The 22,752-nt window shown below is 35.0% G+C and overlaps 1 protein-coding gene across 1 annotated transcript in view; it reads left to right on the forward strand.

The window, feature by feature from the left end:
• Nucleotides 1-5,301: 5,301 nt before the first annotated feature.
• MTTP (microsomal triglyceride transfer protein) overlaps nucleotides 5,302-22,752 on the forward strand; it is a 48,208-nt gene continuing 30,757 nt past the window's right edge. The window contains exons 1-6 of the mRNA XM_028848642.2: nucleotides 5,302-5,628; nucleotides 12,362-12,549; nucleotides 13,826-13,969; nucleotides 19,702-19,809; nucleotides 21,302-21,418; nucleotides 21,714-21,853. Of these exons, the coding sequence (XP_028704475.2) occupies nucleotides 5,568-5,628; nucleotides 12,362-12,549; nucleotides 13,826-13,969; nucleotides 19,702-19,809; nucleotides 21,302-21,418; nucleotides 21,714-21,853 (758 nt within the window). The 5' untranslated portion in view covers nucleotides 5,302-5,567. The remainder of the gene's footprint in view (nucleotides 5,629-12,361; nucleotides 12,550-13,825; nucleotides 13,970-19,701; nucleotides 19,810-21,301; nucleotides 21,419-21,713; nucleotides 21,854-22,752) is intronic.

The following is a 22,752-nucleotide window of genomic DNA, read 5'->3' on the forward strand; positions in this document are numbered from 1 at the left end:
CCAGTTCTCCTCAGAGCTATTACAGCCAAGAGGAGCCTAAAGATACATGAGAACTAAATGTGATGTACCCTGGATGGAACAGAAAAAAAGAGGTAAAAACAAAGGTAATCTAATAAAGTATGAATTTTAGTTAATAATATATTAATATTGGTTTATTAATAATAAATCAACTACACTAATGTAAGATATTAACAGTAGAAATAACTGTGCAGGCTGTATGGGAAATCTTTGTATTATTTTAGCAATTTTTCTGTAAATCTAAACTGTTATAAACAATAAAACATTTTAAAGTAACATATACATTATAGTATGTGAGAAAATATAACGGCAAAAAAAAATGCAAAAACAAACTATATTCCATCTCTCAGAGATAGTAATTATTAAGGTGTTCAGTGAATACTGTTCTAATCTTTTTCTGTGCTAACATGTAGGTATATTGTTTAAACAAGAAATCTCAAACCATATCTACATCTGCTGTTTAACAGACTGTTTACTTACTAAGATATGGTAAATATACTATATTTACATGTTTGCATATTTACATATACCATATTATACAAAATACATGCTTATATAGTATTATTTTAAAATGGCTTAGTGGAATTCTGCTGAATTGATACACCATAATTTATTGAACTAATTTTTGTACTTAAACATTATGGTATCCAAATTTTCACTATACCACAAACGTCTTTGTGGTAACATTTTTAATGTTATTTTTGTGCATTTTATGCTCAAACCCACAAGACACTATTATTAAGAGCTAGTGTGTTTCTCCACCGTACTTTCTTTGCTCTTCATCCCTTCTTGCATCTCAGATTTTATCTGGGGTCAATTTTTTTTCTAATTGAAGCAGATTTTTAAAGATATCATTTGGAGGGGTCCTTTAGTTGTAAATTTTCAGTTTTAATTTCTCTGGAAAATCTCTATTTCAAGTTTATACTCAAAAGACATATTTACAGAATATATATAAAATACTAAATTCACAATTATTTTCTCTCAGCACATTGAAGACAACATTCTAATGTCTCCTAGTTTTCATTGATACTGTTAATAATTTAGTAGTTGTCTGCTTCTCTTTCTCCTTGAAAATAATCTATCCTCTCTCTCTGGTTCCTTTAAATGTCTTCTCTCTCTCTTTGATATTCTGCAGTTTAATTATGATGTGTCTACTTGTGTGTATGTGTGTTTTAAAAATTATCCTGCTTAAGATTTATTGAGCCTCATGAATCTGTGGATTGGTGTCTGTGATAGGCAGAAAATGGCACCCCAAAGATGTTAAATGTCTTAATCTCCAGAACCTGTGATTCTAAGTTAAGGTTGTAGATGAAATTAAAGTTCCCAATCCGCAGACCTCAGGGTAAAAAGATTATCCTGGATTATTTAGGCAGGCCCAGTATAATCACAAGGATTCATAAAATGGAAGAGGGAGACAGAAGAGATGGTCAGAGTGACATGAAGTAAAAACGATTCAGCTTACTCATGCTGGTTTTGTAAATGGAGGAAGAGACCATGAGTCAAGGAATGCAGGTAGCTTCTAGAAGCTAGAAAAGGTAAGGAAACAAATACTCCCCTAAAGCCTCCAGAGAGGGATACACCTGCCAATACTTTCATTTTATCCCAGTGACCCCAGTGTTAGACTTCTGACTTCCAAGAGTATAAGACAATAAATTTGCGTTTTAAACCACTGAATTTTGTGGTAATTTGTTATGGTAGCTATGGAGAACTGATACAGTGCCTTTCAATAGTTCTTGGAAATTCTTCAATATATTCCCCAAATATTGCCTTTGCCCCACTCACTCTATCCTCTATATCTCTTGATCTCTCTTTAACATTTTTTATTTTCTTATTTGGGTAATTATTTAAAATAATTGACTTCTGGTTCCACTTCAAATAAATTCATATTTTTATACCTATATATTAAGAATTATTTCATAAATGTAATTGTTGCATTGCATATACTTTAAAAGGAAAATTGCATTTATGCTAGGATATAATTTAATTTAGGTTTTGAAATTTCTTTTTTTTTGAATGTCCAATACATTTATTCTGATCAAAATTAAAATCTTATTGTATTTACAGTAGTCTACTAAAAGAGTTTCCATCAATTCTCTCCTTTAAATGCTAGCAATTCAGTTTTGTGTGGTCAAAGATAATTTAGAATCCTTTTATGGTAACTGATATGATACAAAGGCTTTTTTTGGTTGTCAAATTTATATGCGTGTATATATGTATGGGGGCATACAATTTGGTTAATGACTCTATTTTGGAAAAATGAATGTTCTTTTTAGATTCTTAGATTCCCAGTGTTTCAAACCAGTTTTGCTTTTGATAAGGAATTCAATGAATCTTTATTTTCTTATAGAGAATTCTTTAAACAATACCTTTCAAAATAATGTATGTATTCCTATATAATTTTGCCTTGGAATAAAAAAAAGTCATCACATTAAGAATATTTTTAACTTAAGAATTTTTTTCAAGATTCTTTCAAAATGCTAACTCTCTCATTGATTTGAAAATACTTTTAGATTTAAACTGTTATGACCATGTAGGAATAACTTAAAGTGTCCTTCTAAATTTTTTTTTTCATTAATGTCATGCTTCTTTCTAAGAACAAAGTGTTTCAATGTTGTAAACAGACTTTTTTTTTTTTTTCACATACCTTTCACACATCCTGACTTTCTATATCTAGTAGGATAATACATTTCCTTCCAACCTTTAGTGGGGTGAAGTTCATTTGTCTTCTAATCTAAGAAAATACGTTAACTCCTGACAACCTCTGACACTCAACAGAAACACAACTGTACTTTGGAATTAATCATCCATCTTTATTTCATAGTCTCCTTATTTATCAGTGTAAATGGAAGTATAGCAAATATTTCACAGTGTCATGTACTACCAAAGGAATTTCATTGCAATAGCATTGTTTAAAAATGTATCATTTGATTTTAATTTAACTATCATAGATCAACTTTTACCCCTGTATGTTCAGCCTGAATGTCTAACCACAAATTCACAAAAATCAAGGGCTCCGTTAGTTTTCATACAAAATTGTGATGATTTATTATGAAGACAGTCCCAATTAATAATTGCATGTCATCTGTAAGAAATCAATTTTTTACTCACTTCCCACCTGTAATTTTTTTAAGCAAAGAGGAATACTTGAGTCTAGGTTTCAAGGTTTATTTTTCTATAGTCCTAAAATCACTTCAGTAAATTAATCTGAGATACATTTATCTAATATGCCAAATGACTGTTGTAAGGATTCCTATAAAAATGTAAGGTGATTAACAATGTATGTAATTGTTCCATAGATGGCAGCTCTTGTTTTTTTTCTTATTGTGCTTTGCTTCTGCCCTGCTTCACATGTTATGTAAAATAGCTGGTGAGTTTTAGGAGGTAGTGCTCAAATACTTGCACAGTGTTTGCTGTGCTTGATCAACAGAGTAACAGAAGAGAATACTTCTTCGATACACAGAGTTCACTGAATTTGGAAAGGCTTTGGCATTCTTATTTCATCTGTAATGAAACAATCTCAAGAAGTCTTTTCTAAATTGTCCTTATAAAAAGAAAATGTTGTAAGTTTATATTTTATAAGATGATGTTATTTATAACCAGCAGAAGCAGCCTTATTTGAACATCTTATGTTGAAATGACTACTTAAAACAGTGACTCATAGGAGCTTTCTAGTGGAAATCAAATGCTCAAATGAAACAGAATTTAGTTTGTTAGGCAATAGTGATATATCTTTTATTGGTTGGACTCTGGAAAACACTTGACAATGAATAGTACTTTACCCGAAGGACACGTATCATGCACCACATAGTCTAACCACAAACATTAAAGGTCTTGCAACTGTGAGCCTCAAATGAAAATATGTAAGGACAGTTTTCATACAATCAAATACGATACAAACTAGCTTTTAATTTAAATAAATATGTAAATAAAGTTCAAGTGATTATAATGGCTTTATATCCCTATGTATGTATTACAGAAATTGTGGCAAACAAAGAAATCTATTCAAATGGAAAGTAAAGCACTTTCACATTACCTTATATTCGTAATCCCTATTATTCATAAAAACTTACATTTCTTTAACAAAGCTACTTTTCTGTTTAACTCCAGGAAAACTTTGTATTTATAACTTGAAGGTGATATTTCCAACCAAACAATTTATTTTTGCTTGCTACTATAGCTATATTTTTTATACAACATTGTGATAGCAGATGAAATTCTATTATCAATAGAAGAACAATTTTCATATTTCGATCTTTATATAAAGATATTATTCAAGAGGAAATATGCTTAACTTCGTAGATTTTAAAATTTTAAATTTCATTGTGTCCCTATCAAGTCTACTATCTTTTACCTGGATTGTCTGGAAGATTTAATCTCAAGGTTAGGGTTTGAGAAAAGGGTTTTGAGAGTGACCAGGGTAGACTCAAGAATTCATTTTATATGAAAATATGGCCATAAATATTTTAAAATACATTCAGATAGCCCTTCACTAGCACATTTTTCCCTACTTTGCCAAAACATTCCCACATACTGCCTAAGCCACCTCATTTTAGTAGGTTTTGTTCATAGCAGGTCTCTCTCATGGGAGTTTCCAGGGACAAGGATTGATTCAGTTAGTATGGCCTCAGCCATACTAGGGTATTTACTTTAATTCTACAGAAGTTTTCTAATTAATAGTCTGTAGCAAAAGAACTAAGAGCTGGAATTCCCCCTCTTAATCTCTTCCTAGAAATGGGATTCAGAAAGGACAGGACTGCATCCAACCAGTTTGGAGACTCAGACAAATGTGTCTTGTCACAGACACAAATAGAGGTCTACTATGAAATACTCAATTGGCTTGCTAGTGTGCTAACGACAGACAATGCTGATTTGCTCAAACCTCATACAGTTTCACACATAAGGATGATCATCTGTGTTTCATGAAAGTTCTATCTACTCTAACATTATTTTGAAGTGATTGGTGGTGGTATGACTTAACAGTTTAAATATAAATCCTAAAATTCAGTGTGAATTTTTTATAATAGCATACAAATAGTATAAAAATTCAAAGATGTCCATACAAGAAATATTAAAATTTGGTTAGGTTTAGCTGAGTTTGAGAATCCTTACTACCCTCCCACATAGTATTGTAATGTGAATATAGGCAGTTACTATAACAGGCATAGTGATGGTTATATATTAAGCAGAAAGTATCACCACCAGTTTTTTTCTTGGAATGTCCCTCAGTGTCTCTGCATTTATAGGATGGCATACTGGTTTGGTTTAGCTCTCAAAAGTGAAAACATTTAAAGTTTCCTCATTGGGTAAAAAAAATTAAAAAGAATGAGAGACTGAAAACTGCAGCCCACCTACGTTTAATCATTAATAGTGAGCCCTTCAGTGAACTTAGGTCGTGGTTTTGGAGTTTGGAGTCTGACCTTTCCCCAAAGATAAACATGATTGTTGCAGGTTCTGAAGAGGGTCACTCCCTCACTGGCTGCCATTGAAAAAGCCTACTTCTCAGTGACTCCTAGCTGGGCACTGGATGCAGTTGAGGGTCGCTGGTCAATATGATTCTCCTTGCTGTGCTTTTTCTCTGCTTCATTTCCTCATATTCAGCTTCTGTTAAAGGTAAGTTTGTGTTGCCTTTTGCTAAACTTTAATTTCAATCTTTGGGGTAGGAGGCGGATACGTGCGTGTGTGTGTGTTTGTATGAGTGAATAGTGAAAGAGTTTCTAACTAAAGTATCTTCAAAACCATGTAACTTTGGAATGTTTGTGAAAGCATGGTTGAATTGAAATGAAAACCAAATTCAAATCCCTACAAACATTAAGAAAACAGAGATTTCTCTTAGGTTCAGTTCCTCAGACCAGTGTGTTCTTGCTTTAATTTCTCATTCATGGTCTGTTTTTAAAAGAAGGAAAAAAGATACCCGCTATTGTTACCTGCTGCTGTTGGTCACACTGAATGCAGCTCCTTCATTTGAATTGTAAATGAGGATTTTTTTTTTAAACCCAGTTCTTAAATTTTCTTCTAGTTGCTTAGCAATGTGACCTCAAGAAGAATTAGACCCAATGAAAAAGGCATTTGATTTGCCAAAGAATTATGAATGAAATGGCACAGCATGTATTTAATTCTGTTACAATTCAAAAATGATAGAATTCATAGTGAATTAAAGAAAATTAAATTTCCTGATACAGATTTAAGAAATAAGACATTATCTTTGGAAAAATAATGTTGCTGCTTACAGTTTATATTTTAAGATGAAATTAATTTTAAAAATACGTATGCATTAATACCATTGAAAAGGCAAGAGATAAAACATTTTATGAGCAATGGTTTCATAAAACTGTTGCGAAATGTATTAATATAGAATCTTGTTTCAAATCAGCTAGATTATAAACATTGGATTTCCAAATGCTGCATTATGTACAATGAATACTTTTTCGTTTCTTAAGAAGACACACTGTTAAAACCAATTGATCAAACAGCTTAGCATTATAGGGACCAATTTTAAAACCATGTACTCTAAGTAATTGATAGAAAACAATTCACTTATAAACTTCTAAAACCTGTTACGGATAAATGTAGCTTTTGATATTAAAGTAAAGTTTGCCTCAGGACTTTTGTTTAGAAAATTTCCACATGAGGAAAAAAACCTAATCTTCATTATTGGAGCAATAGAGGGCTAAATTTAAACCAATTCACCTAAGCAAATCACACTGTAGGTTCTTGAACTAAAGAAAATATTTTCACCAATTTCTAAATGTTTACTATTTAAACATACAGTTCTTACTTGGACAAAAGAAATTTTTTAATGAGAAAAAGATTTGTAAATTGTATCTGAGAGTTGTTATATAGAGAACTTACTATTTCGTCTGCCAAATAAACTGTTGAGTAGTCAAAATATGTGTGATTTAAATACCATAGTATCAAACCTAATACCATAAGTATTTTGAGAAAAATAATTGAGACATGGTACTTATCATGAACTTCTCTTCTTTTTCCCATTTTATAAACTAGTTAATTGGGTGACCTCATGTTTTCAAATGTACTTACAAAAGATTTAAATGTACACATACGCTAGACAATGACTATTGGGAAACAGCATAAATGAGAAAATGTGGTTTAGAATATTATAGGTAGCTGTAGCTACAGTTTATTGTGTACAAGCTTAGTAGTAAATCTAGATTTTTAAAGCTTAAAACATATAATTTAGGGGCCACTTTTGAGAAAAGATTACAAAAATATCTTAACTATTGCAAAGGTTGCTCAAAAAGAGATGGCATGTGGATACGTTGCTAGGGTCCTCTTCTGCAGTCTTTGGAAGGATCCTGGCCAAGAGAGCTTAAGCTTCATTAGCATCATGGTACGTTGCTTATGCTGATTTCATAAATTAAAAGTGCATGACTTGAGAGCTTCTTTACCTAGATGGAATAACTTTTTGCATTATGGTACCATGATTTAGTTATAGATTCTTTGCCCTTTTAACAACTGACATTAGTTAGCAAACAACTCGTGAAGAGTTTACCTTAAAATCAGTCCATTTAAAATTTGAGGATCTCATGCCTCATTGCCTCAAAACTCATCTCTAAATTACCAATGCAACTTTAGTAAATCCCCAGATCTGGGTGGATGTTGAGGGAAGGTTAGAATCTAAAGAAAATTGAGGCTGGGTGTGGTGGCTCATGCCTGTAATCCCAGCACTTTGGGAGGCCAAGGTGGGTGGATCACCTGAGGTTGGGAGTTCGAGACCAGCCTGACCAACATGGAGAAACTCCGTCTCTACTAAACATACAAAATTAGCCAGGCATAGTAGTGCATGCCTGTAATCCCAGCTACTCAGGAGGCTGAGGCAGGAGGATCACTTGAACCTGGGAGGTGGAGGTTGCAGTGAGTCGAGATCACGCCATTGCCCTCCAGCCTGGGCAACAAGAGCAAAACTGTTTCAACAAAAAAAAAAAAAAAAAAAAAAAAAAAAGAGAGAGAGAGACAGAAAGAAAGAAAGAGAAAGAGAGAAAGAAAGAAAGAAAGAAAGAGAAAGAGAGAAAGGAAAGAAAGAAAGAAAGAAAGAAAGAAAGAAAGAAAGAAAGAGAAAGAAAGAAAAAGAAAGAAAGAAAAAGAAAGAAAGAAAAAGAAAGAAAAAGAAAGAAAGAAAAAGAAAATTGAATGGCAGATTGGAATCTGAAGAGGGTGTTAGGATTAGGATACAAGAGCACATCTATATGATTTGCTGTGTGAACTTTCTAAAGACAAGTTTTCCCTACTTTTTCTTAGTTATACTTTGTGATGACTGGACTATTTTCAGTGCATTCTCTGGATTTTCCTTATAAAGTATTTTTACCTATTTAATTTCGTCACCTTTAAACCTGTATGCTTCCTTCATTTCCAGTCTTTCTCTCAATCCCTCACCCCACCCTTACTTTTTAGTCAATTTTTATTAATCATCTTCCAATTCTTTTTTGTTCTTACCCTTCATTCTCCTTTTAACTTCTGACCCTTTAGTTTTCTGTTGGGTTCATAAATGCCATTACCTATCACCCTTATCATCATTGTACATCTCTTCAAACCTCACCATTAACTTATGTTTGCTTTATCTTCTTGACTAAGCCAATTATCAGTTATTGTACTCATATAAATCTGACAGAGGAGTATGTAAAAAATATTTCTTGAAGATTCAAAACTAACAGTTTTGTTGCTTTTAAGTCACTTAAAAATTCTAAATGCACTTGAAGGGCAAATTAAAGAGGTTCTGACTTTTTTTGGCTAATACTAATTTCTGTTTTGGTTTTATCTAACAACAGTTATCAAAAAATATTATTATACATACTCTGAAGAGCAATAGCCTACAAAAGGAATTAAGTCAACAGTATAAATTGGACATGCCCCAATGCCCAATGTTGCCAGAACTCTGCAAAACGTAAACAGAGAAATACTGATCAAAAAGGAAAGTATAAGAGGGATAACACTCTAGCACAGTCCAAATTATTTGAACCATTTTAGGCTTTTTCTCCTTTTGAAAGAGGTAAGAAACAGTTTGGAGGAATAAAAGGCCCATTCTTCCCTGTGCTTTATCATTTCCAAGTCATAGTCAAAAATCGATTTATTATATGGCCAGTAAAGTGAGGTAAGAAAAAAAGTGAATAACATAATAGTTTGGAAAGCTTTGGAATTTAAGAAAGGTTACCTTCCTACAAATATTTCATAGTTATTTTAACCAGAAGACATCTTAATATAGTCCACAAAACTTGGATTTCGGTAAATTTAGACTTCAAATCTGCATTATATTTGCTATATTGGGTTGAACTTGCAGTCAGCTTCTAGCTGCTGTCACACAATGCTTACATTTAAGAATTGCTCTGAGGATTAGATAAGACAACATGTATTTCCTTTATGCCCTATGTGGAATTTGATAGGTGTCATAAAAAGAAGGCCTCCTGACCAAAATATTTTTCCTAACCAGAAAGCCAGTATTTAAACCTGCTATAGAGTCCCCAGTTAAAATGTAGAAGAGATAGAGATAAGAGGGAATCCCAGCCTTCATCCCCTTCAAGGTTTTTCCTGACTCTCTTTGCCTTCTGTATCTCACACCTCAGTTTCTGCCTGACTTGGTGCTTGGACACAGCTTGGTTTTGTGTATACACATTTAGATCCTTTCATACTTCCTTCTCCTGGCTCTTCTTGATTCCTATGAAAATCCTTGTCACTTTTCTTTGAAGGTTTGACAGATTATATGATTTCACTACCCAAAACTCTATGACAGCGTCCCACCTCACTCAAACTCCCCAAATCTTCCTGCCACCCATAGGTACCTCCTTGACCTCATCTCCTTCACTGTGTCTTTTACTTACTAATTTCCAGCCTCTTTGGTCTCCCTGCTCTTTGCTCTTCCTTCACTACACCTTCAGGAGCCCTCCTCGGGGCCTTTGCACTTGCTGTTTCCTCTGTGAGGGGAAGGGGTAGAAAGGATAGGAGTTGGGGAAGGGGGGTACCCTTCCCACAGATGTGGCTCACCAAAAACCTTTGTCCAAAATGTCACCTTTCCACAGAGGTTTTTCTCTCAGCACCTCCATTCCCTTTCCTGCTTCAGTTTTCTTCATGAGCACTTCTAACATACTATATAACTTGCTTATGTACTCATTCTTTTTAATTGCCCTTCTCCATCGCATTTAAATGTAAACTCCATGAGGGTAGAAACTTTGTCTCCTGACTGGGTGCGATGGCTCACACCTGTAATCCCAGCACTTTGGGAGGGTGAAGTGGGCGGATTGCTTGAGCTCAGAAGTTCAAGACCAGCCTGGTCAACAAGGCAAAACCCTATCTCTACAAAATATAAAAATTAACTGGACTTAGTGGCATGAGTCTGTGGTCCCAACTACTCAGAAGACTGAGATGGGAGGATCACTTGAGCCTGGAGATGAAGGTTGCAGTGAGCCGAGATCACACAACTGCACTCCAGCCTGGGTGACAGAGTGAGACCCTGTCTCGGAAAAAAAAAAAAAAAAAAAGTAAAGAAAACAAGAAGAAACTTTCTCTGCCTTTCTCTGCTTGTTAACTGGTGTAGTCCCAGAGCCTTAAAAAGTACTTACTGTTCAACAGGTACTCACTATATTCTAGTTGAATGAATGAATAAATTTCTAGCTCACTACCTAGGAATGGAAAATAATGCAACCTAAAGTTTTAGAGATATATAGTATAGGTAAGAGCATAATCTTTACAGACAGACAGCCTGGATTAAAATCATGTCTCCAGCCAGACGTGCATCTATAATCCCAGCACTTTGGGAGGCCGAGATGGGTGGATTACCTGAGGTCAGGAGTTTGAGACCAGCCTGGCTAACATTGTGAAACCCTATCTCTACTAAAAATACAAAAATTAGCTGGGTGTGGTGGCATATGCCTTGTAACTTGTAATCCCAGCTACCCAGGAGGCTAGGCTGAGGCAGGAGAATTGCTTGAGCCCGGTAGATGGAGGTTGCAGTGAACTGAAATCATGCCACTGTGCTCCAACCTGGCTGACAGAGCAAGACTGTCTCAAAAAAAAAAAAAGAAAAAAAAAATCATCTCTATGATGAGTGACCTTAGGTAAATTATATTGTTTCTGTGTCCCCTCAGTCTCTTCATCTATAAAATGAGACTAATAATAGTGCCTACCTCATTAGATTTTTGTGAGGATTAAATAAGTTAATACATATAACATGCAGATGATGGATTTTTGACCACTATTTCCTCTGGGCAAGTATGTGCTGTTATAGATAGAGGAGACAGTGAACAGATTGTTACTGTGTAGGTGGGTAAGTCCTTTTCAGAGGTTTTCTTAATTTTTTGGCATTGCAAAGTAGTTTTTGCTATCACCTTTCTCGACTGCTTTAATTTGGTCTAGTCACCCCAAACCCCTTTCCTGTACCTCTCCCCATATGTATATTTCCTGAGAGAAAAAAAGATTATGGTTTCCTATTATAGTAAACCGGGCAATGAAACCCCTTTAGCATTGAGGAATAAGGTAAACTGAAGTCTTTTTTAACTATCTCCTGAGAACCATAGATAGAAAATACACAGAAGAAAAAAACTTTATGTGACCATTCATTTTAAGTCATCTCTGGGAAAAGACTTGCTCCTTGGCATTTCTTTTGGTTAGGTAAACTGAATTGGATACTGTGTGAACGCATTCATTTATCAGTTTTCTTGGATCACAGTACAGATTTGTATACTATTTGATCTTTTTAAATTAAGCCATGCCAAGTTTAAGCCTGTACTAAGATTTCATATAGTAAGACATTATTTTATTTGGGCACAGCTAATTTAAAGTTACATATGTACAGCCCTGAAATGTACCTTTGTACTAAAAGTTTGCTAATTACATTAATAGAGTAAATTGCACTGAAGAGATGTTTCTTAAATATCAAAAATATCCAAATTAAAGAACTTCCTTCTAACCGCTAAAATTACTTTGGAATTGATCTGCTTGCATTTAAATAATATGTTAATTACAAATGGCTCATATTACATTTATAAACCAATTATTGGTGGGTCATCTACTTGAAATCATATTCATATAATTAAGAGAAATACAATGGCATTTAAACAAAACAACAAAATATATATAGTTCAACCATGGCACTAGCTGATAATTGATTAGGAATACAAACTAAAGTTCTCTGAAATGGGAACTTCTTTGTTTGTTTTTTGTTTGTTTATCTATATTTTACAAGTCAAAGATTTCAGCAGACGAAGTAGAACCATGTTTCAATCAGCGAATATTTACCAAGCTTCCTGAGCCCCACTGTGGTAGAGAGATGCACTGATGGTGAGACAGCATGTTCCCTTACAATGAAAACTTGATTTGTGTCATTATCTTTATGCAGGTCACACAACTGGTCTCTCATTAAATAATGACCGGCTGTACAAGCTCACGTACTCCACTGAAGTTCTTCTTGATCGGGGCAAAGGAAAACTGCAAGACAGCGTGGGCTACCGCATTTCCTCCAACGTGGATGTGGCCTTATTGTGGAGGAATCCTGATGGTGATGATGACCAACTGATCCAAATCACGGTGGGCATTTTCTACCAGATAAATGCAAAGATTAGATGTCAGAAGTTTTTGAGAAGTCTACCATTTGACAGCACTTGTTTTGGGTTCTTGGTTATACATCCATTTAGTTTGTTATCTATCACTAAAATAAGCAATTCTACATATTTAAAGGTTTTGCTGATGAAAAGTGAACTGATCTTTCCAAATTGTTGAAACAGACAACAGAAGGTATATACTGGTAAACAACCAGAGTATGGTGTTCAGTTCTATAGATCATGTTAATAGGGACATTATACTAGAGTCTTTTCAAAATGTTCTCGGAGAGAAGGGTCAATAATCCATTTTGTATGGAAAATGATTTAGACCACTAACTCAAGAGGAGATCAGTTAGGAGGTTCCTGCATTCCTTGATACAACAGGTAGAATTACTGAAGAGAGAGTAAACCCAGTCTGTGTTCTTCCTGAGGAAGGAACCAAGTACTCCCCCAAATAACAGTGTTTGGTCAGTTAAAATGGTTTAGATTTATGTGTTGAAGAGGGAGGCCAAATTAGATGGTCTCTGGGGACTTTTCCAATGGTAATATATGGTGATTCCCTTATTTGCTTCTCAAGAACCTAAAGATAATAGATTCCTTGAGTAAAGTCAGTTATTCTGCATCTTGGTGTGAAACAGGCACACAGGACAAAGTATTTGGAACAAGTAGTTGCTGGTGTCCTTTATAATGAGGTGTCATAGCAATCCATTTACAAGTGATATTTGCTTCTTTGGATGTCTCTAATTGCTGTTGTGTTTTCCAAGTTGGATCAAAGCATCATCATCCATCTCTCTGAGCCATTTCTCAATACAACAGTAAACTATTCTCCAGAAAACATTATATTCCTCCTTATTCAGTAATTCAGCTTTATTGTTATTTACACAGATGAGGTAGAAGGGGGCGGGGGTCCTTTCCAACAAGTGGTAAAGAAAGTGAAGTGATCAGGCAGACAGAAACCACACAAAACAAATGAAAAGGGGCAACGATAGGAAAGAATCATATTCAAGTCATAGTTATTTTAAGCCTAAAGTCACAGAGTTCTTTAAGTATTGCTATTTTTACCTTATTAAAAAACCTAGTTTTTAAATACCTTCTCCATTCTTTTAAAGTGAGTGGCAAGGTCCTGTAAATTATGAACTGAAAATGACAGAAGAAATTGTGGCCAACTCTGTCTGTTTCTTTACCATTTTATTTGCAGAGAGACTCTGATGAAGACAGACATAGGAAGTTTTTTTTAAACAGGTTTCTTTCTGTTACTCCAGATGAAGGATGTAAATGTTGAAAATGTGAATCAGCAGAGAGGAGCGAAAAGCATCTTCAAAGGAAAAAGTCCACTTAAAATCATGGGAAAGGAAAACTTGGAAGCTCTGCAAAGACCTATGCTCCTTCATCTAATCCATGGAAAGGTAAAGGGGCGTTTAGGTTCCACATCTTCTTCTCCAACTTCATATTTTTCTTCCCTTCAGCAGATACTATTTTGAGGTAATCACATTATAACTACTTTTATGGTAAATGGAATTTCTTCAAGAACTAAAGAACTGAGGTTGTAAATTAAATGTTTCTAAACTAAATCAATGCCCCGAGTTCCCTTACATTTACTAGCCAATTTGTTTCCTATTTTTCTGAAAATCTTTATAGTAGAATCAAGTATTTATTTATTGATGAAAGGCATTATTAAAAGGTAATTTTCTTATCAAATTATAAGGGATTACAAACATAATGTAACAAAGGAAGTCATCAAAGCATCGTTGGATAAATTCAGGAAAGAAGACAAATTATGAGACTGAAATGATCCAACTTAGATTAGTAATATTGATTTGTTATGAGATTATCAATATTTGGCTAAAGTACAAGGTTAAAGCTTTTAAAAGGGTATGACAAGTCTAAAGTAGAGTTTTTTAAAGCCTTTAGAAATTATTTTAAAACTATGACACGGAAAAGCATTTTGTATATTAAAATAATGATTGAACACTTTATAATATCTATTTGAAATTCTGTTTTAAAAATTCTATAAGTGTGCATTACTTACGACTTGAGTCTAGTCACTTAAAATGGTCTTAATAAATTTGGAATTGAGAAACAATTGTGATCAGTTAATTATTAGGCATTACATATGTGTGTTTATGAAAATTACAGATAGTGTGCTGACATACATAAAAATGTGTCTAAAGATGAGAGCTCAGTTTTAGGAACAAAAGCAGGAAAACAGAAAGGGAACATTAGACTTATAACTCCATACATCTCTAAAATTTCACTTTCTAAATTCAAAATAAAGATAAACTGATCTTTATATACTGATAAAGTAATACTTTATTTATTTTCAACTGAAGTATTTGAAAACAAATACTTTGGACATTTCATATATGTATATTGCTAATCATGATGCACATTTTTGTATGAAGTTCTAAAAAGGAGCTCACAAGAAGAAATCTTGTATTTTCACCTCTCCTACAACCAAGTATGAATCACTATCTTTAAGAATGCTTTCTCTTCCTTCTCCACTTGTCAAAATACTTCCCATGTTTCTGACTGCTCACATGCCATTTCTGTCATAAAGTTCACACCCTTCCAGCCAGCTGGAAATAACCATCACTCTTTAGAATACTCTTAGCACTTTGCAGCTCACTCATGACCCTTATCACTTTCTTTTTGATCATTTGTGTTCATTGCTAGATTATGGATCTTGGATAGAAAAAAATCCAATTCCTCTTTGTATTTCAGCCTCTCCCCTCACATCCATGCCCTTCCACTCCCTCCTTCCCCAAAGCACCCAGAATCATACCTTGCACTGCATATTTTTATGAAGCTTTCTCCAACATCTTCCCAAACCTCTGGGCCTATTTCTATCAAAGCATTTATCACAGTGTATTGTCATTCTCTTTTTATGTCTTGGCTCTCCACATTCAGAGTAAGTTTCTCATGGGCAGAGTTGTATCTCTGTCTATTCAGCACCTTGCTCATAGGGGGGACTGAATATAGATACTTCTAAAATAAAGGATAAACAAATAAGATTATATAGGGCTCAACTGAATTGAACTTTGATAAAGGTTTTACTTATTGTTTACTTTATAATAGCTAAGACGAACTAAGCACTTACTGTGTGCTAGGTGCTGACTAAAGGCATTACACGAATTGTCTCTTTTATTCTTGTAATGGCCCTGAGCAGTAACGGCTGCCTTATCAACCTCTTGTGATAGTTGAGGAACCAAAGTTAAGAAAGGTTAAGAAATTTGCCTATGGTCATACAACTGGCAGGCGGTGGAGTTGGGATTTGAAATAGAGTCTATGCTCAAACTTTTATGTCTACTGTCTTCCAGCTGGAAAGTATTTGGAGAAATGCCTGCTTCTTTGGTTGACTTGCAGTGTTCCTTATTTACATCATGAGATCAGTTGACTTATTTGATTTTCTTATGGCTCAACTTTGTTAACAACATGAAATATTGTTATTTTCTTCTCTGAGCTTCCAATGTGGCAAGACACTTGAGTTCATAGATATCATTTGCATTTATAATCTTAATGACAACCAATCATTTTATAGCTCCTTTGGTAGCAGCTGAGTACAAAGTCTTCTGCTACACACATGAAAGGACTCAGTACCCTCACTGTTCAAAGGCTAGGATGGAACTGCCACATCATTATTTTAGTAATGCAGTGGGCTAATTCTAGAGGAGCTATGATTTGCGATGATTTACTGTAACCACAGGTTAAAGTACATCATCGTATCTTTCAAATATATAATAAAGTATTTGTTGGAAAAAACAATGAAGACTAAGAAGCCAACAGGAAGTTTTGGCCATATCAGTATCAGAAAGATCATTACTTAAATTATCATTTCAGTTTACTATGAGAGAAATTATGGACAGGCAGAGTAAACTGCAGACGGGCTACTTTCTTAGAGAGCATTTTCTACCATAGGCTCAAATTAAGTTGTGCTCCCTGAAGTTTCTGTGATTTCAAGGATGCTCATCAGCATGTAACTTTTGTCCTTCCAGACCTCCCCCTCTCTCCCTTTCCCATATGAGGGTCTCATGTTTACATTTTAAAAGAGAGTCCATTAAAATACTTAGATACATATTCATTGCACATCTTTTTTCTATGCCCACTCATCTTCCCTACATAAGTGGGCATGACTCTAGTTTTGTCTACAAATCATAGAGTTGGAAACGTGACAGTAATCTGATTAAGTTGATTAACGCTGATGAGTGAAAGATGCCTCAAGTTATACTATGGATTCTTTTTTTGGCCTGAAAGGCTAATCCAATTAACTGGATAATTACCAGATTTCCATTTCTGGTTTTGGCTTTGTGTTGACTAAATTAACCACGTGGCTGCTGAATTGGGCCTTTATTTTGTATTGTTTCCAGGCATTGATTTGCTCTCTAAATCAGCATGGCTCTTGTACACACACTGAACTGCCACAAGAAATGTGACACCTTGAAAGTCCTTCTGAAATTTGTTATATATTCCTTTACATGTTTGTTCTCCAATGTGTCATTTCCTAGCCGTGCTCTGTCTTAGATAGATATCAAATATAAAATTACTAATCTTTGTTTGCTGGGATTCTTTTTATTATTTTGATTGTTTGGCCACTTAATGGAATTTAGTCTCCTCTTATTTTTAAAAGATATATAAAGGAAGGTGTGGAGAAAGGCATTGTCTTCCTAAGAAAAAAACAATATGAATGATGACTACCTATTTCAAGAGGAAATTGGCCCCTCATATTTGGCTGGAAGAGGCACTGCACTGCCTTCCCAGCCATTTTACCCAGTCTCCCTCTAGGTGTGGTTTCCTTGGATTAAAGACTTCGTTTGTAACCAGGTCGTACCTGCTGCTGCTCTTTGGAAGCTCTGAGTACTGTGAATTTAGATAAGAGCCCTGTGCTGTTGGATGTTCAGAACTAATTTCAATGCTGAATGAAGTAATCAACTTTATGGCCTGAGTATAATAAAACTTACTCAGTTCCTGTTGTGAAATAATAAATTTAAGATTATTGCTGTGACAGCCATGTGGCTTGAACTGCAAAATTCTGACTTCATGTTATTATTTTTTAAATGATTACAAGGCAGCTCAATTCTAACAGTTTTGACATTTAGCTGGTGTGGATATCAGTACTATCTTCACTTTGGATCTCATCAGTCTGCACTAAAGAAAAAGAATTTAGGCCCTAGAAGTAGCAGTCATATAAAAGAAAAAGAGATGTGTTCATTTTTCTAGTTCTGGGGAAGCAATAAAAACTAATAGAAAGGATGAAAAAAACTTTTTTCTTTGTGTCTCACAGTTTATAGCTATCATTCAGCCTGCCAGGAGGGAAAAAAAAAAGGCTCTAACACCATTTTCTAAGGGATCCAGAGGTCAAGATCAAAACTTGGTCCATAGCAGTGGGTCAATAACAGATAAGCACTTAATCTTATGCATAGTCCAAAGATTAAATCCAAGAACTGGGTTTCCTTACCTTCTAGGTAAAACTTTAAAAATAGTTCAGGTACATTTTGTAGCCTGGAAGGAAAATGACACAGTGGTGACAATGCTTTTGTTTTATCCACTTAGGAGATCTTGCTTTCTAAAGTGTTTATGGTTCATACCAAAAAGACATGGGCCATATAGACATGTGTGTATTGCCACTGAGTGAACACTTTCTGACTATTTTGGGGTAATCTAGTTATGAACTTCTAATAGTCATGATATCTGGAGATACACTTCCAAATATTTGAAAAGGAAATTACATTATGATTATTAAAGGAAGGAGATACAGTTTACAAAATAGAACTTCAGAAACTCAGGCTTGGGTCTGAGATATTGCCAGTGATTTGTTTGAGAATATGATACTGTGAATTTTCAGACACTGAGGTCATTATTCCAGTTTCTTTCTAAGTTGGACAAACACTATTCCAACATTTATAGGTTAGTCCAGTCTAATGACTAAAGCTGATTGCCAGATAAAGTACCTAGTAAATCCATCACTAGGCAGAGTATATGTAGGAAGTAAAAATAGAGATTTGAGACACTTGTTTGGCTAATTCAGGAAAAATATTCTCTTCTTCTAAGGCACAAGAGAGTCTTTATGTAGGCTAAATTATTGAGCTTTATGTTTTACTTTAGAAGCTGTGGTTGGTTTTAAAGAGTACTAGGAAGGCATTCAGGATATTTCTGGTAGAAATGCTCAACTGTAATTATCATAGACCTTGAGAATTTTTACAGGGAACACGTATCTATCCTCTATTTCTAAATTGTGTGATGTGTATCAAGTCTACAGGATGAAAACCAACAAGCTGCTTTCCATTAAATTCGCTTTGTACTTTTATCCTTGTTTCTTCAACATTAAATTATCAAAATGGCAAAAGACACTGTTATCATCTCTGTGCCTATAGATATCAAAGATGATAAAACAAAGCTAAGTGGCTTACTATTCCTGCCAAATCATAGTCACCCTCCTCATTTCAACCTCCTTTCTCTGTCTTCTGATGGGAACCTCAAAGCAGTGCCTGGGGCAGGTTATGGAGCAGTAGCAATCTCAACCTCAAATTTCCCAGCCTTCTGTATGTGTATATATATATGTGTGTGTATATATAGGTATACCTTTACCCAATACCAATATAAATACTCTGGAAGGTGAAGAACATTGCCCCTGTGAAATGTTGACCATGGGTATTATGGCCACGCCTGGGGCCTTGCGATAGCCCATAGAGGCTGTGCCATCTCAGGAATCTCAAAGGTAGTGATTGCCATTTTCGGCCAAGGACTTTTTTATTTGCTGTTATTTTAAACTTTAGTTATTTTTTGTTTCAAGTACCATTACAGGTAGAGAACATGCTGACATGTTCAAACAGAATGTTCATTTCTCTTCCCTTGGGCCACCCTTGTTTTCATGAGGCTCCCAGCTTATATCAGTGCTCTTGCCCAATGCTGTGCCCATCGTGCAAGAGCCTTCACTATCAGTCTCTCTAAACTTCACATTCTGATGGTCTCAGAGATTTTAAATAGCTTCTTTTCACAAAAACGAAATTCCAGATTTGGAGTGTCAGATCTCTTTCTCCCAGGATTAATACAGGTAAGCATCTGACTTTGACACTTATTTAACTAAATCTGATAAATTATGCATTTTTGCTTCATTTGTGTTCTGTTCCCCTCTCTCCACCAGGTCAAAGAGTTCTACTCATATCAAAATGAGCCAGTGGCCATAGAAAATATCAAAAGAGGCCTGGCTAGCCTATTTCAGACACAGTTAAGCTCTGGAACCACCAATGAGGTACTTACAAATATTATTAAGGATTCAGCATCTCAATAAGTTTGTAAGGATTTCTACTTACACAATTTAAGTAGAAGAGTTACTACTAAGATAATGCTCAGAAAAGGTGAGTTGTGTAGTGAAGTCTTGTTTACCTAGAGAATTAGAATTATTTACACTAAAGGAACGTCGTGGGAATCATTCCAGTGGTTCCCAGACGTCACTGTGCACCACTGTACCATGGAGGGGCTTGTTACAAATATAGATTCCCTATATTCATCCCAGAGATTCTGATTCAGTAGATCAGGGAGGACTGAATATCTGTTTTTTGTTTGTTTGTTTGTTTGTTTGTTTGTTTTTTGAGATGGAGTCTCACTCTGTGGCCCAGGCTGGAGTGCAATGGCGCAATCTCAGCTCACTGCAACCTCTGCCTCCCAGGTTCAAGTGATTCTCCTGCCTCAACTTCCCAAGCAGCTGGGATTACAGGCAGGCACCACCATGCCCAGCTTGTATTTTTAGTAGAGACGGGGTTTCACCATGTTGGCCAGGCTGGTCTTGAACTCCTGACCTCAGATGATCTGCTCACCTTGGCCTCCCAAAATGCTGGGATTACAGGCATGAGCCACCGCGCTTGGCCAAATATCTGTATTTTAACAGTCTTTGTGGATTATTTGTATGCCTTGTCAAGGTGGGGAACCACTCGTCTGTACCAACACTGTTCATTTTGCAAAAGAAGAAACTAGAGAAGTTAGGTGGACCTTCCAGTATCATACCTGGGGTCAAGACTGGAGTCCAAGTTTCTTAGACTGAATTCAACCAGCCCATGAGTGGGTGAAAAATCTGATGGTAGGGTTGGACCAAAAGAATGTTGGTTAGCTTTCTAGAAAAGAGACCTCTGCTTCTGTGATGCTGGCAGAGGCCCCAGGAGAAAGCTCAGAGAAGCTAGACAGAATCTGTATTGAGATACATTTGCCTAAATTCAAACTAATGATGTGTAACTAATGATGATTTGAGTTAGTCCCACAGGATTTTAAGAATTTCTAATCATATTCAGCTAGTTGAAGTTACACACACACACACACACACACACACACACCCACACACACACCACACACATACACACCACACACACACACACCACACACACACATGCACAGAATCTAGATACAACTTTAACAATCAACTCCCTTGCCACAGAATTACCCATTTATCAGAAGTTTCAATTGTTACCAGGCCATTTGTCTAATTCTGATTGGATTTAGAGAGAAGTAGGAAATCCTACATTATTCCTGAAAAAAATGAGAAGGCGCTAGTAAGACTCAACCAAAGAGAATGGGAAGGAATCAACAAGCTACCAGAAACCTTGTTCCTGTCTTTGTATCTTATCATCCTGGGGGAGAAAAAAAAAAGTCCCCTGTGGCATATTAGAGACCTCAGTTTTCAAGCCACTTCTCATTAGAACTCAACTGGCCCACAAGGAATCCCAAACATTATGCCCTTGCTTTCTTTTTAGGTAGATATCTCTGGAAATTGTAAAGTGACCTACCAGGCTCATCAAGGCAAAGTGATCAAAATTAAGGCCTTGGATTCATGCAAAATAGCGAGGTCTGGATTTACGACCCCAAATCAGGTATGATAGATATCACTTTCTTTGAGGCATTCAAATAATTACATTTTGTAGAGATTAATGTAATAGAAAAATAAAGTAGAAATAGAATTTTGAAGCATTTATAATTTTTAGTTTAGGCTGTAAATTCACATATATGAAATAAATAGACCCATTTCAGTAAGTTGTAGGTGTTAATAATGAGGGATGGGTGTAATGAGGAAGTTGTTTTGTAGACCAAAAGACAGTTTGCTATTTACTTGATTCGATAATTTAAAAGATGATTACTTGTTATAAAGATGGCTATTTATTTATTTAGGTCTTGGGTGTCAGTTCAAAAGCTACATCTGTCACCACCTATAAGATAGAAGACAGCTTTGTTATAGCTGTGCTTGCTGAAGAAACACACGCTTTTGGACTCAATTTCCTACAAACCATTACAGGGAGAATAGTATCAAAGTAAGATAATGCTGAAATTTTTATTTTCTTTGCTATTCTTTGTTATATTATTATACTTGATTTGTAAATAGATCTCTCTGTGTGTGTGTGTGTGTGTGTGTGTGTGTGTGTGTGTGTAGTCATGCGTTGCTTAACAATGGGAATAAGTTCTGAGAAATGCATTGTTAGGCAATTTCATCATTGTGCAAACATCATAGAGTATACATACACAAACCTAGATGGCATAACCTACACTACATTATATGGTATAGCCTATTGTTCCTAGGCTACAAACCTGTATAGCATATTGCTGTACTGCATACTGTAGACAATTAAACATAATGATAAGTTTTTATGTATCTAAACATAGAAAAAGTCAGTAAAAAAATGCAGTATAAAAGATACTATGTAGGTGTACCTTTATTCATAAAAGGTACGTAAATGAAATTTGCAGGGCTGAAAGTTGCTCTGGATGAATCACCAAATGAGAACTGAGTAAATATCATAGACTAGGACATCACTGTACACTACTGTAGACTTTATAAACACTGTACACTTATGCTACACTGAATTTCTAAAAATCCTTTTTCCTCTATCATAAATTAACCTTAGCTTACTGTAACATTTTTACTTTAAAAACTCTTTAATTTTTGTTAACTTTTGAGCTACTCTGTAATAACATAGTTTAAAACACTTTGTACAGATTACAAAAATATTTTTTCTTTAAATCTTTATTCTACAAGCTTTTTTCTATTTTTAAATTTTTTATTTTTATTTTTTACTTTAAAAAATTTCTGGTTAAAAACTGAAGACATAAACATATATATTAGCCTAGGTCTACACAAGGTCAGGATCATCAATATCACTGTCTTCCCCCAGTGGAAGGCACCTACAACCTCCAAATCTTGTCTCACTGAAAG

The sequence above is a fragment of the Macaca mulatta genome, chromosome 5 (genome assembly GCF_049350105.2).
Source record: "Macaca mulatta isolate MMU2019108-1 chromosome 5, T2T-MMU8v2.0, whole genome shotgun sequence".
NCBI classification, from domain to species: domain Eukaryota; kingdom Metazoa; phylum Chordata; class Mammalia; order Primates; family Cercopithecidae; genus Macaca; species Macaca mulatta.